General features: G+C 30.5%; 1 protein-coding gene across 1 annotated transcript in view; it reads left to right on the top strand.

Moving 5' to 3' along the window:
• LOC122805937 (vomeronasal type-2 receptor 1-like) overlaps positions 1-13,947 on the top strand; it is a 167,613-nt gene extending 153,666 nt beyond the window's left edge. The window contains exons 10-12 of the mRNA XM_044076181.1: positions 8,356-8,647; positions 9,119-9,955; positions 13,921-13,947. Coding sequence (XP_043932116.1) covers positions 8,356-8,647; positions 9,119-9,955; positions 13,921-13,947 — 1,156 coding nt within the window. The remainder of the gene's footprint in view (positions 1-8,355; positions 8,648-9,118; positions 9,956-13,920) is intronic.
• The last annotated feature ends 1,274 nt before the right edge of the window (positions 13,948-15,221 follow it).

The following is a 15,221-nucleotide window of genomic DNA, read 5'->3' as shown; positions in this document are numbered from 1 at the left end:
TCATAGAAAATATGCACCCAATCAGAATTCTGTACCTTCATACATCTCCAACAAAGTATATTTTCTTTAAACATCTTATTTATTTTATATGGAGTAATGAATGATCTATTTAAGAATCTCCAAGTAAACATTCTCCATTTAAGAGATAAAGTAGTTTTGCCTGCAGACTGAAGAAAATTTGATTTATCTTTATCTGAAGGGTTACAATTATTAATGTTAGATAAATATTTCCAATAACTATCTGGGAATATATCTAAGTTTGATTTAATAGTTTTATATATACATGACAGACTAATTTTAATTAAAATTTTCTGTTGAGTAAGAGCAATCAAGTACTGAATGATTTTGGGAATTAAATTTTAACTGAAGAAGGTATTAAATCAAGTCTGTTTTTGATATAATTTCTAGCTTCTTGTAAGTGAAGTCAATAGTAATGGATCAAGGTCATTATCTTCTAATAAAGTATTAATGGATTGTAATTCATTGTTTTTCAGCATTTGTTGCCAATAAATCAAATGTTTTTTTCAAACATTGACATTTTGTGAAAATTTGTTGTGAAACTAACCTCCTGTGTGCATGCTATGGGGAAAATAAGGAATAACCAACTTTCATAAGACTGAAATCGAAGAATGAAAATTTTAAAGGATTTTAAATTATATTAATATAATTTGATATTAAATTTTGAGTACAGCAAAAAGAATAATATTCCTTTAGATTCCATATGAAAGTGTTATTTACTATATTTATCTTAAAGAGGTCATTATTGTTATTTAAATTTTGTGTTGAAGACAGAATAAAGTCTTTCCATTTTTCTGAGTATTTACTATCTAAAAGATATGAAATTTATTAATAACTGAGGAAATTGAATATATTTCTAAATTTTGTAATGCAATACCTCCATTAGCCCAACTGTACATGTGATATGTTAAAGAAATTCTGGGTTTAATTGGGTACCAAAGACATTTTTTAAACTTTTTAATTATTGTATAAGGTGGAGGAATAGAAATAGATAAAACTATATATAATATTTCTGGTAGATGTATCATCGTAATAATTGATAATTTCTCCTCTACTGAGAATTTTATTTTAGGCCATTTATGTATTAGGTTATCTTCTATTAAGCTTTACCAAAGTTCAATTTTAGTATTTCTTTTATATTATTAGCAATAAGTATTCCTAAATATTTTATTTGTTGGGACTGTGGTATATATTTTTCCAATTCATTTAGAATATTATATTTATTTTTCAACCAGATAACAAGATTTGTGTTTTATTGTGATTACATTTAAGACCTGAGTTTTTTTGAAAATAATCTATATCATTAAATAAATCTTGAATTGTTGGATTCTTACCTCCCAAATTAATCAGAATGTCACCTGCAAACATTTGTATCTTTGAAGTTTTATTTAGACCTAAATCAACACCTTTATATTGATATTATCTCTAATTGTTTGCCCAAGGCTCCATAACTAAAGTAAATAAAAATGGGGATAATGGCCAACCTTGTTTAGTCCCTTTAGTAATAGGAATAAACTGAGAAATATTAGAGCAAATTTTGACATAAGCTTGAGAGCCTATATATAACTGAGTAATAAGATTTATAAAATTATTTGAAAAATTGAGTTCCTGTAAAAGAATAAAAAGGTAATTCCAATTAACTGTGTCAAAAGCACAATTTATATCTAAACTAACTATAGGTTATTTTTTATGTTTTTAGTTGACTCAATTAAAGTTATTATTCTTTTAATGTCATCATAAGTTCTATTTATTATGAAACCTGTTTGGTCTTCATCTACTAAGTTGGGAAGAACATTTTTAAGCCTCTTTGCATATATCGACATAAACATTTTATAGTCCGTGTTTATGATATAGGTCTATATGAATTACATTTTGTAGGGTCTTTTTCAGGTTTTAGGATGGGAGAAATGAATGTGTATTTCCATGATGGAGGGATAGTATTTTTATTTTATATAGTATTGAAAACTGAAAGTAACAAAGTTAGTGCTTTATCCAGTAGGAGTTTGTAGATTTCAGGAATAATGCCATCATTTCCGGGTGCTTTGTTTTGTTTGAGTGTATTAATTTGTTCTTGAATGTCTTTTAGTGTAATTTGTCTATGAAGTAACTTAATTTGTTCTTCTGTTAATCTTTTTTTTTAGTTTTTATTGATAAAGGTTTGAATATCTTTCTTTGGGTTTCTTTGTGTAGAAAATTGGTTTAGCTTAAGGAAAAATTCTCTAAATTCAATTATGTTATGTAAATCAGATACTATTTTTGAGGTGAATATATTTCTTTAATATGAGTGAATTTGTTCAATCTTTTTACTTTATTGAATAAAATATTCAAAGATCTAGGATTTATTGAAAAATGAATACATTTAAATTTCTCTAAGCTAATCATAGTTTTATGGTTTAGAATCTCAAGATATTTCTTAAGGTCTTTAATTCATTCAATTTGGATTTTGCTTGCTGATTTTTTGATAATTCATGATTCAACATATCTAGTTTAGTTTGTATCTCTTTTAAATCTTTATCCCATAAAAGTCTCATTTTTGTACCAGTCAATTATTCTGCCATATAAAAATGACTTCATTGCATCCCAGATAAATATTTCAGGTATATTATTATTGTCATTAAATTCTAAAAAACTATGAACTTCTTCTAATATGAAGGTGTTAAAATCTTTTAATTTAGTGATATATGCTGGAATCCGTTTTATCTGAAAATTGGTACATGTATAAATGTGTATCAAAAGTTATAGAATTGTGTTCTGAAAAAAGACATGTAATAACTTTTACATTACTTAAAGAATCTGTTAAAGTATTAGAAATAAAAACTCTGTCTATTCTTAAATATATGTTATGTCTGTGTGAAAAAAATGTATAAAATAATGATTTTGGGTGAGCATAATTATCAATGTCCTTCAATAAAAAGGAATTTGTAAACTCCTTTAGTAATCTAGCTGAACTTGAAACTCTTCTCTTACTTTTAGAAGTAATCTGAGCTATTAAGAATGCAGTTAAAATCATTAGCTAAAATAATATTGCCCTCAGAAAACTGGATAATATGGTCAATAGCTCTGTCCAAAGCCATGAATCCAGTACATATTTATTAAAGTGAATATTAAATTGTTAAATTGTATGACAATATAAGTTACCATACCTTTATTATCTTTGTATGAGTCTATTATTTTAGGTTGTGGTCATTTATTATTCCAAAGCATTGCAACACCTCTTTTTCTGAGAATGTTGAGAACTAATAAGGATTGAAAAAGACTTAGATTCTAATTTAGAAATATCATCTTCTATCAAATGAGTTTCTTGCAGAAAAAATAATTGTGAGTTATGTAACTGGAGATACTTATTTAAAGACCTTCTCTTGTTAGGGTTATTTTGCTCATTTGCATTAAGAGAAATACAATGAAATGATGTCATGTAAATTAGTTGGAATAAAATACATGCTGATTAAAACTTTTATTAAATTTTGGTATATGAGATGATACTAGAAAAATGAAGGGAACACAGCAATTTATAGTGTGTGAAATGTAGAAAAAAGATTTAAAGTTAAATGAATTTATATAACTTTCCACTATACAAGTTTTAGTGAACATCAGAGAAAATACTATCAAAAAATTATAACAGAAACTTTTAACAATAAAACCCTCTAAAACCCACCTGAAGTTATAAACTCCTAATTTGAGTGACATTAATCACTGAAATTAACAATCACACTAGCAGCATATTTCTATCAAGCTCTGTTTAAATATGAACTATTTCACAATTAGAAACATGGCATATAGATATGAATTCCAATGTTATGCAAAAAGGAGAACTCATCATATATATGTATTAGATAAACTAATAAAACAGGTTAAATAGTAATAAATTACAAGAATGAGTAACGTATTATAGAGTTACTAAATGTCTAGTATCATAATTAGCTATAACAATTAACACCAGTATTGCTTAAGTCAGCAGAAAAAAATATAAAAAGAGTGTATAATATCCTTCAGCCAAAGGGCATATTCAAATTAATTAGATTTAATGAATCAAAATGAATACCCAGATGTCACACTTCTTAGTATATTTTTAAGAATTATCTACTATGACTACAGTCACCACAGTTAAAAGATAACTGGACAATGGTAAAACAAGACACTAGGGAGAAGATTCTGGTTCGACCTAATATCTGGTGTATATCAGTTATAAAACTATATCCCTTACAACTAAAATAGGGAGAAATATATTCAAGAATAAAATTATAAAAATTAATATAGAATAGTGAGTCTTGAAGTGGACTTGTTTAACCTTGAGAAAAAAGTCCACAGGACATACTTCAGTTTGTCTTAGAAGGTGACCTCTAGAAGGGAAAATATGTTTGTAGGAACTACATTAAAGTAGTACATATACAAAAATTAATTATAGGGTGCATGATATCAGATAGCAAAATCTACCAGCATTAACTTTAACATTAATATATAGCTGTTTACATTTTTCAAAAGGCAAAATATTGAAACACTCTATCTAATTTTCTCATTATTCTGTAGAAGGGGCCAATAAACTGCGAGAGTTAAACCAGAAAAGAAAACAATATAGTTTTTACAGGGTTAATTTAAAGTTTCCCAGAGTTAACAAATGTCAAACAGTTAATGCATTACTCAAAAAAAATTATTGATGAAGTTGTAAATCCGTGGATGTGCTATTATAGGCTGATATTCAAAACAGCAGCAAGAAACATGTTTGTGTCTAATAATTATAATTATTGCAAACTAATATTCTGTTTTATATTTAGATTAGTGAAATCATAACCACATAATTGAGTTATTTATTAAAACTATAGGGCTATGAGAATGACCAGTACTATAAATCTATACTGTTCTAAAGTCACTGCAGTCAGCCCTTAACAGGAATATAACACATGACAGTTAAACAACCATATCATAGTTATTAGCAAACATCTATTCTTTTGAAATAAATTATATATAAGAAACACTAAATCAGTTTGTACATCTTATTTAAACATTAAAAATACATAAAAGGAAAATAGCACATTAATGTGTTTTTGAACAGAAATATTTGAGGAATGTCTTATTATATTTAACAAATCTGAGCACATCAGAGAATTTGATACAAGTTTGGTATTATCTTTCCTTTAGATATGCAAATGTCAGTACCATAAAAAGAATTAATTGCTACCTTATATTATCCTCTGACATATTCATCTCAGTAATATAAAGCAACAATTGCAAAAGTGTAACAACCACTAAGTATATTGCTTTTGTGGAGCTATAACACTGAATGTCTGGCAGAATGAATTCCTAATATAAATCTTGCTACTAAATGAAGGCAGAACAAATGCAAGTTATAAATTAATAGATGATATCCATCAATTAGATTTCATAATATTAAATCAGAAATAGACATTTAGGTAGAGTGATGAACATTACTATAGGTATAATTTTGAAAAAAACAACCCAACATTACCTTCCAAGTGTATGATTATTGTAATTGTGGACCTTATTGGATTAAGGATTATCTTTATGACATGACAGTTATCATTGGGACACTTGCAAATGTTTATCCTATTTACAAGAGACATAAACATTATAAATTAAGTTGTAAGAGTCCAGAGATACTTCAGAATTCAGAATCTGCCTTTTTCAAAAAGACCGTTGAATCATCAATGACGTCATGCAGCTCTTGAAGCTGTTCAGAGATGCGTGCGGACAAATTGCTGAGTTGGAGAAGGTAAAGACAACTTGAGATGTTTCAGTGGGAAGCTGAATGCTATACAGGCAGCAATTTTAAGCTTCCAGAGGCTTGAGAGCTGCTCAAGCCACTCCTGTAACAATCAAATCTTTCACTTTAAACCGAAGCATAAAAATAAAAAAAAAACATCCTCGGTTCCACTAAATCTTTAGATTTGTTACAAGCCCAAATCCACCAACGAACAAATGTCACTGTAATAGATGCAATAGCAAACAAAATAGCTCCAACTAAAGTCACCAGGCTTAATTACCCAATAAAAAACAACACAGAGGTAATAAATAGAAAAGAATGCATATGCTAAGACTACAAACAAGGGCACACAGTTGATGGCAATAAACAGCAGCATGAACTTATCAGAATCACTGCAAGAAACCTCCACATAAAAAAAATCACCAAAAACATATTCAGCACATATTTCCAACATCTATAAGTAAATATGAAACAAGAAACAAACCCCAGACAAAAATATAAAAAGACTGTGAAGATAGAAAGAATTAGCCTATTCATATATACACTTTAATAATAAGGTAAAGAGGTAAGACAGTAACCGGAATGCCAGCCATGCAATCAAGGCAAGATACTGCTTATTAACATCAATAAACAAAATAATATAAAAGTATAAGCAAGCATGGGGCATTAATCTAAACTATTTTATTATTTCCCCTTTAGCCTTAACAGGGCAGAATGTTAATAAAGCATAAATATATAGAGTAAAAACTAATAACTATATTATATTTTTAGCAATATCTAAGACATGAAGAACTAACATTAGTGAAAAGGAAATAAGATAAACATAATGCTAATAGTTATTAAAAGAATCTAAATAATTAATCAATAGATAAAGACAAGCTAATAAACACAATAAAATAGAGATTAAAACAACACTCACCTGTTGAATCATTTTTATTTTTCATGACTTCTGGGTCGTAAGAAAGATCATAGGTAAATAAAAAAAATGTAAAATCCATATTGTAAAAAAAATATTTTTTAAGTTTCTTTTTATGTTCAACTGTTTTCCGTGTACTGTTTTCAGCAATCCTTTTAAGACTTGAACTAGCCCAGTCCATTTTATCTATTTTTTCCAATATTTTATTTGATTTTATATATTTGATGGCTGCATCTAGCTCTTCAGATATCTTCAGACCATCTTGAAGGAAGATTTTCAGCCTTGCAGGGAAAAGCAGGTGAGATTTTATTTATGTTTTTTTAAGTTCTCTAAGCAATGGTAAGAATTGTTTCCTTTTAGTTATGACAGATGAAGAATAGTCATTATCAAAATGAATGATGTTATCCTTGTGTTTGATAGGTGATCTAGCCCAGGCTGTTTTCAAAACTATTTCTTTATCATGAGTGGATAATAATTTGACTATAACTGATTTAGTGGAATTGCTTTTGGCATTTTTAGATATAGACAAGGACCTGTGGGCTCTTTCTATACCAAAAGAAAGTGCTTCAGGAAGCTGTAAAATTTTAGGTAGCCATGAGGATAAAAATTTCTCCAAGTTATTTTCTTCCAGATTGTCAGGTAGCCCAAAGATTCTGATGTTATTTCTTCGAGATCTATTCTCTAGATCATCTATTTTTGATTAAAGCAGGGAATTTTGTTTTAGGAGAAATTCTAAGTTATGCTCATTTTGCTGTATTCTACTGTCCATGTCATTTAATGAAGTTTCAATGCCAGTAATTCGTTTTTTTTCATTGTTTAAGATCTTGATGAATTGTTTCTATTTGTTGTGAAGTAGTTTCTTTAAAATTATCAATCTTCATGTCCATTCTATCAATTTTTGTTGATAATTCCTGAATAGTAGTTAAACGAGTTTGAAATTCTTTATTTAATGCTGACTCCTGGTGAGAAGATTTTGTAATGCTCATGTTGAAGTCAAATGCCAGAAATGTGTCTCTTCTATTTTGACAGGAAAAGTTGAAATATTTAAAAAATATTTTGATACTAAGTAGACTATTAAGAGAAACCAAATATGCAAAAAAATATTTTTTAGTTAGTTATAATTAAAAATTCCTGTTATAAATGATATGATAAGGCAGAGCAGAGAGAAAGTGCTGCTACTCAAGGGTCATCCTAAGCCATGCCCCCCACAATTCTGCTAACTTGAGCAATAAAATATCTACCATGAATATTACACTCAGACCATGAAAAAGGCAGTAGTTCCTCTGGAGGGCCATATGTCCATAGGATTGCACTTGGGTAAATACCTGATCTGGTCAGGTCAAGCTTGTCAGCAAATTATTAAGCATTTAACTTCTACTCTTTTGCAAAAATACTTCTGAGTGGCAAGACAGGTTGGACTGCTAAGCACAAACTATAACTGCTGGCACAAACCATAACTTTTAACAGGTTTTGCATGTCTTATTGTGATTATCAGCTTCTGAGGTTGCAAGTTGGGAATACAGCTCCCCAGCAGGATGGTCTGTTGATACAGTTCTGGTTTCTGAGATGTAGAATAACATGATGCATGCTGTAATTCATTAGATATGTAAAGCATGTTAATTTTTCTGTGCATTTTTTAACATAAAGCCTGGTTAAAGCTGTAATAATTAAGTCTTTATTTTCACTATTAATATATTTGTAGGTTTCGTATTAGAGCATATCGCTATGTCCAAGTTGTAGTATATGCAATCAATGAAATCAACAACAGTAAGAAATTCTTACCAAATATGACACTTGGATTTAGCCTGTACGATGGTTGCTTTTCTGAAATCAGAGCACTGGAGAACACACTTCGCCTACTGTCAGGACGTCAGCAGGCTGTTCCTAACTATAGCTGTCAGTTAGATTCATTAATACCTGGATTTGTTGGAGATGAGCCAGGACAGTCTGCTCTACCCATGGCTAAACTTCTAGGAATTTATAGGTATCCACAGGTAAGATCCTATGTCCATGGAATAAATGTAAAAACTAAAATATATATTTTTAATTTTATAAACATAAATTAAATGTGATTAGAGGTTAATTACTGCAAAAATTATACAGCAGGAATTCATAGAAATATGATATAGCATATGTTCAAATGGTAATGGTACTATAGTTTGTTTAGACAATAAATTAAATTATCCCTTATCAAAATACATTATTCTGCTCTGTAACATGAGAACTTGGATCCGTGGCCATCTGAAACCAAAGTACAGTTGAATCTTTTAGACAACTTCTATTTAACTATTTGAACAAATGTGCAAAATGTGAATTTTTTAATCATAGATGGTGTTACTGATGCTGTGTAGATAAGACCATTTAAAAATAAATGCCAAATAACTGTTCAGCATTTTAGCATGACTTTTGGATGTAATAATATGAGTGTACTTCTGTTGTTTAAAATGCATGTGTTGTTCTTGCAGATAAGCTTTGGTTCTGCTGTTGCTATATTTAGTGATAAGTTCCTGTTTCCTTCTTTCTTCCGTACTGTTGCCCCAGACATAAATCTGGCTCGTGGCATGGCTAAAATGATGCTTCATTTTGGATGGAACTGGGTTGGAGTCATTGGTGCTGATTATGACAACAATCAAGAGTTTGTCATGGGTTTAAAGAGTGAAATTTTGAAAACTGGTGCCTGTATTGAATTTCTTGAAGTCCTTCCTATAGAAAATGTCCATATTAAAGTCCTGCAAATTATTGAAACAATCAGGAAATCAACAACACAAGTCATTATAAACTATGCATCTGTACAGTATGCAATCCCTGTCATAGAGGAAGCTGCAAACCAAAATATTACTGGAAAAGCTTGGATTGCACCCACATATTGGTCAATTTCTCCAGATTTGTCAAGAAAGGTTAAATATGCTCTTAATGGCTCCGTGGGATTTGCAATTCACAAAGGATTAATTCCAGGATTTGAGGAATTCCTTTATAATATTCACCCTACTAGAGTTCCTGATGACCCTTTTGTGAAAAGATTTTGGGAACAAGCATTCTTTTGCAAGTGGCAAGACAATGAAAATCTACAGTCTTCATCAGCCAAGGCAAGGAGTGATGCATCTCCATGTACAGGAGAGGAGAAACTGGAGACACTGGATACCACAGTGTTTGATGTGAATAATTTCAGATTTACCTATGGTGTTTACAATGCTGTATACTCATTGGCACATGCTTTATATAATCTGCAGAAATGCAAACAGAGTGAAGGGCCATTTAACAATGGCAGTTGTGCCAGCCTCAGGAACTTCCAGCCATGGCAGGTGAGCTATTGTGTTATACTTTTTTTATATATGTTGGTGAAAAGTAGTGCAAGTAATCTTCATGCCAATACACACACACAGACACACTCACACACACACACACACACACACACACACACACACACACACACACACACACACACACACACACACACACACACATATATATATATATATATATATATATATATATATATATATATATATATATCTTTAAAAAACATTATCCTAGTAATCTTTTGGCAGGCTCTCATATCATCTATACCTTCCACATTTGCAACTGCTAACCAGCTTGTAATTAGGTAGACTTCTGCAGTTTGCTCTGCAGGCATCCTTCTTGTAAATACCCCGTTTAGAGTGCACATATATTAATATATATGTATCTTCTTTCAGTTATTTTAAACATGTTTTCATGTACACAAATGCTTTACACTTCCAACCTTTTGAAGAGTTTATTGCTGTAAGAAAATAGACAAATGTTTTCTGCTACTCACAGAAGCAGAGAAATATTGCTGGTGAAGGGATTTCAGGTAATGAAGACCAGACTAAGTAAGATGCTCTCTGCTGGGAGGAAAGCAATTCTATAAAGAACAAGGGAAAACAGGAAAAATGGAAGTGAAAGAACATCTACTTTTTCTCTAAAGAAAGGGATATAGAAGGCTAGGAACAGGTAACAAGTGTTTACTATCTGGTAGAAACTAGGCCTTCTACAGTAACTTGCTATGCAAAGGCATCAATACCAAGGTTTAAAACGCATGCAGGAAAGCATGTTTTACTCTTTGCCTTCACTGAATCTGCTGCAAGAATGAGGTCAGAGTGAATGTCAGCTGAAGTCTAGGTGAATGTCCTCTTTCTGAAATTTGCAGCAGCAATAGTGAAGAAGCAATGTCAAAATAATTTTCTGAAGTGGTCAGTAAAACATAGGCACAATTCTGTACCAGGAGAGTAACCTAGGAAAAGGGTCGGCCTTTGGTAAACTGGTGTCCTAGGTAAAAGAGCTCCACAGCACCCCACCACACCAACTGCTTCCCCCATTCTTGTCTACCTACACCACCCAGATTACTTTTTTCTTCATTTTTGTCAGTTTGTCTTCTCTTCATCTTTTCATATATTCATTCAACACATTTTTTTTTTCAAAAAACTTTTTATTGAATTTTAAAATATTGAAATGAGAATACAACAACAACAAAACTAAATTAAAATACATATTGAAAAAGTGAAAAGTTAGGAGATAATTATGATAACACATCTTTTGTATGATAAATGTTTTATCTCAATACTGTCTGAAAACATACAATAACTATATACATCATATACTAGTGTCAACCAAGGAATATATCAAAGTAGGTATAAATCTGAAATAAAGCAGATATGAGAATATAAAGGAGACTGGGGTCTATGAATCCCAAAAGGAAAGTAGCCACCTATTCACTATTAATAATATGTAACACCTTTTCTATAGCTTTGTTGATATGAGCCAACTTCTTGGGACTTTTCAATAACATTTTCTGCACACTAATGTATGTACAGGCTAAGATTTTAAAATTATTCCAATTCAGTTTAGTACGATCTAGCCAGTTTTGGGTGATGTAGAGTTTTATAAGTGAACATATGTAGATTAGCACTTGTGTATCCAATTTGGAGAGGTAAATATTTGGTATGTGTAATATTGCAATCTCCCAAGATAGGGTGGATTTGTGATATCCCATTTTCTGTAAACGGACTTTTAAGGAAGTCCAAAGTTTGTGTGAATGATGACAAGACCAAAAAATATGTAGAAGATCTGCATTAGGGTGAGAACAACAAGAACATGAGGCCGGTTTATTGGCATCAAATTTGTTAAGTTTAGAAGGAGTAAAGTATGCATTATTATTGATCATTAGTTGAGTGTAAAAGAGTTTTTTGAAAGGCGAATATTCTAGTGTATTTTTAATAGCTGAGAGTTTCTGTTTTGTAGATATATGAGAATTGTGTTTGTCCCAATAATTAGAAAAGAGACAAACTGTATTATGAGTTATCTGATTTATAAGATTATAAGATTTAGATAACATCTTCTCTGGAAGTGTAAGGATTTGTATGACCACTTTATAATTAGTGAGATCTGTGTTGTCTATTTTGGTGTGAAGAAACTTAGCATTGATAATATCTCTCAATTGACGTAAAATAGTTATATAATTGGCATTAACCTTAAGAATTTTGCGTATATTAGTGAGAGTTTCATTTTTGTATTGCATCAGATCCCAAACAGTAAGATCCTTAATCAGGGGAAAGCTTAAAAGATTAATAGGTATATTGTCTAAGTTAATATTAGGGTTTAAATGAAGAGGTTGCATTAATTGAAATATATTTTCTAAATTGACAAGTTTTAACAGTTCTTGAAAAGCATTGATTTTTTGTTTTAAAGAGTTAGGAATTTTTAAATTATTCATGACACCTAATGAAAGGAAAGGAAGAGCTAATGGGTTAATATTTTTTGTTAGAATGTGCTGGTACCATAGTTTTGTCCAAATAGGGTGCTGATTATGCCTCTCCGTATTAGTATTCAAGATAGATAATAATTTATTAGCCGAGATAATCAAATAATAAAGATGAAAATTCGGAAGACCAAGTCCTCCCCTGCTTTTAGGATAAATTAAATTAATGCAAGAAATTCTTACTGATTTAGGAAACCATAAGAAACTGGCCAGTACTTTATTAATTTTTGAAAAAAAAAGATTTTGGAATTAACTGATCCACAGCATTGAATTGAAATAGCAATCTGGGGAGTATATTCATTTTAATTATTGCTGCTTTTGATAGAAGTGATAAATTTAGTAATTTCCATCTATTCAAATCAAGTATAATAGACGACCATACTTTAGCTAAATTATTTTGAAAAGTGGAGAGACCATTATGATTTATAAGAATCCCCAAATATTTAAAATTCTGAACTATCCGGAAAGCAGAGTCGGGAAATAAGTATGATTTGTGGGCTAGTGGATTTATGGGGAAGATATGTGTTTTTTAAATGTTAATCTGGTATCCTGAGGCCTCTGAAAATCTTTCAATAGAACCAATTAATTTTGAAAGGTCTGAGCAAGGTGTTTGAAAATATATTACAAGATCATCTGCAAAAGCAGAGAAACATACTTTAGTGTTAAGAATTCTAGGAATCTTATGAAAGGTATTTTGTGTTATATATAATAGTAAAGGCTCTATATATAAATTAAATAAAAAAGGAGATAATGGGCATCCTTGCTTTGTACCATTTATGATCTTTATGCTTTTGGATACTTTCCTATTTATATAAAGAAAGGTAGAGGAATCTTTATATAAAATTTTAATGAAGTCTATATAGGTAGATGGTATATTGAAGCAAGACATAATATGAAAAAGAAAATCCCAATTAACCCTATCAAAAGCCTTAGCGGCGTCGAGAATCAGTGCATACAGCGGATTTGAGTCGTTTTTAGCAAAGTGTATAAGAGAATCAATTGTCAAGGTATTATCCCATGAATGTCTGTGTGACATAAAGCCCGCCTGTTCCGAAGAAATTAAGAAAGGTAAAACATTTTTCAGTCTAAAAGCAAGTGAAGAAGCTAAGATTTTAATATCGATGTTAATCAAAGAAATAGGTCTATAATTGTTGGGATCAGATTTATCTTTGTCTTTTTTCAAAATTAAAATGGTTTTTGAGGTGTTCCAGTGCAAGTCCGATATACCATAAATCATTATGTAATTAAAAATTTCCAGAAGAAGGGGTGTAAGCACAGATGTGTAAGTTTTAAAAAATTCAGGTGTGAAACCATCTGGTCCCGGAGATTTACTAGTTTTGAGTCTACCAATGGCTTCCGATATTTCTTTAATAGTCAATGGGGCAGAGAGTACATTCTTTTGTTGATCATTTAACCTAGGAAATTTAATAGAGGATGCAAAGTTCACTATATGCTGTTTAACCTTTTTAACCCTTGGTTTATTTTCCTTAGAGTATATCTCTGAGAACAATGATGTAAAAAGCTGCATGATTTCCAGATCAGTATTATAAATCTTGTTGTTATATTGTAATGACGAAATTCTGGGAAGAGATTGATTACCTTTAATTATTCTAGCTAGCACTTTAGAAGGAACCTGTGCCCATTCAGAGTATGTAGCTAAGAGCCTTTGCTCTGATATGGTAAGGTTGTGTTGATGCAAAAGCAATAATTCTTTTTGGGAGCTTAATAATAGTTCATATGCAGCGGAATTAGGACTTACTCTATATTGATTTTCCAAGGTTTGAATTTTTAATTTTAATTGCAGTTCTTTGTTTCTATATTGTTTTTTAAAATATGATGCCTTATTAATTAGTATACCTCTAAGAGTAGCCTTACATGCAGCCCATTGTATGTCTAATGGAATATCTGATGTGTCTAAATTAAGATATGTTTCCTTTATTGTTTCAGTTATTAATTTATGTATATTTTCGTTTGAAAGTAAATTGTTATTCAATGTCCAACTATTATATGAAGATGCATCTAGTGTATCTGAAGTCAAACTAATCCCAAGAGATATTCTAGAGTGGTCAGAAAAAAATCTGGGCTCAAGGGAATAATCGATTTTCCTATGTGTAAGAGAGTTAGAAATAAGGAAAAAATCCAATCTTGACCATGTCTTATAGCATTTTGAGTAATATGTGAAGATGTCTTTTCTGTCATAGTGTCTTATAAGAGAGATAGGGTCTGGAAGGCTAAGGTCCATTATTATTTCTTCCAAAGCAATGGATGCTTGTAAATTATACGAGAGGGATCTACTAGTGCGGTCAGTGTCAGGATTAATGATAGCATTCCAATCCCCCCCTAAAATAAAATAATGGTCTTTAAAAGAAGAAAGAATATTAAAAATCTGTACAAAGAAGATATGTTGTTGTTCACAAGGACCATATAGGTTAAAAAATATAATTGGTTTGTCAATGTTATGGAAACAGGAGATAATGTAACACCATCTTTCATTTACATCATATTTCACGTCAGAAATGGTTCCCTGAAAATTGTTTTTAATTATAATGGCCACCCCTCTTGATTTTGAATCATTACCAGCTGCTACTATCATTTTGATCCATTTTTGTTTTTTTCTTTATCAAAGTCTTCTCTATTTAGATGTGTCTCTTGTAGGAAGCATATATTAGCCTGTGATTTAAATAGAAGATGAAATAGTAAGGATCTCTTGTTTTTATTATGCAATCCTCTCACATTCCATGAGTCAATATTTAAGGTCATTCTCTTAAATAAAAATAAATGTATTAAATTTG

Source organism: Protopterus annectens, chromosome 7.part0 (genome assembly GCF_019279795.1).
Source record: "Protopterus annectens isolate FY-2018-M chromosome 7.part0, PAN1.0, whole genome shotgun sequence".
Taxonomy (NCBI): Eukaryota; Metazoa; Chordata; order Ceratodontiformes; family Protopteridae; genus Protopterus; species Protopterus annectens.
Note: the sequence above shows the minus strand (reverse complement) of the source record. Positions and strands in the feature narration are given on the sequence as shown.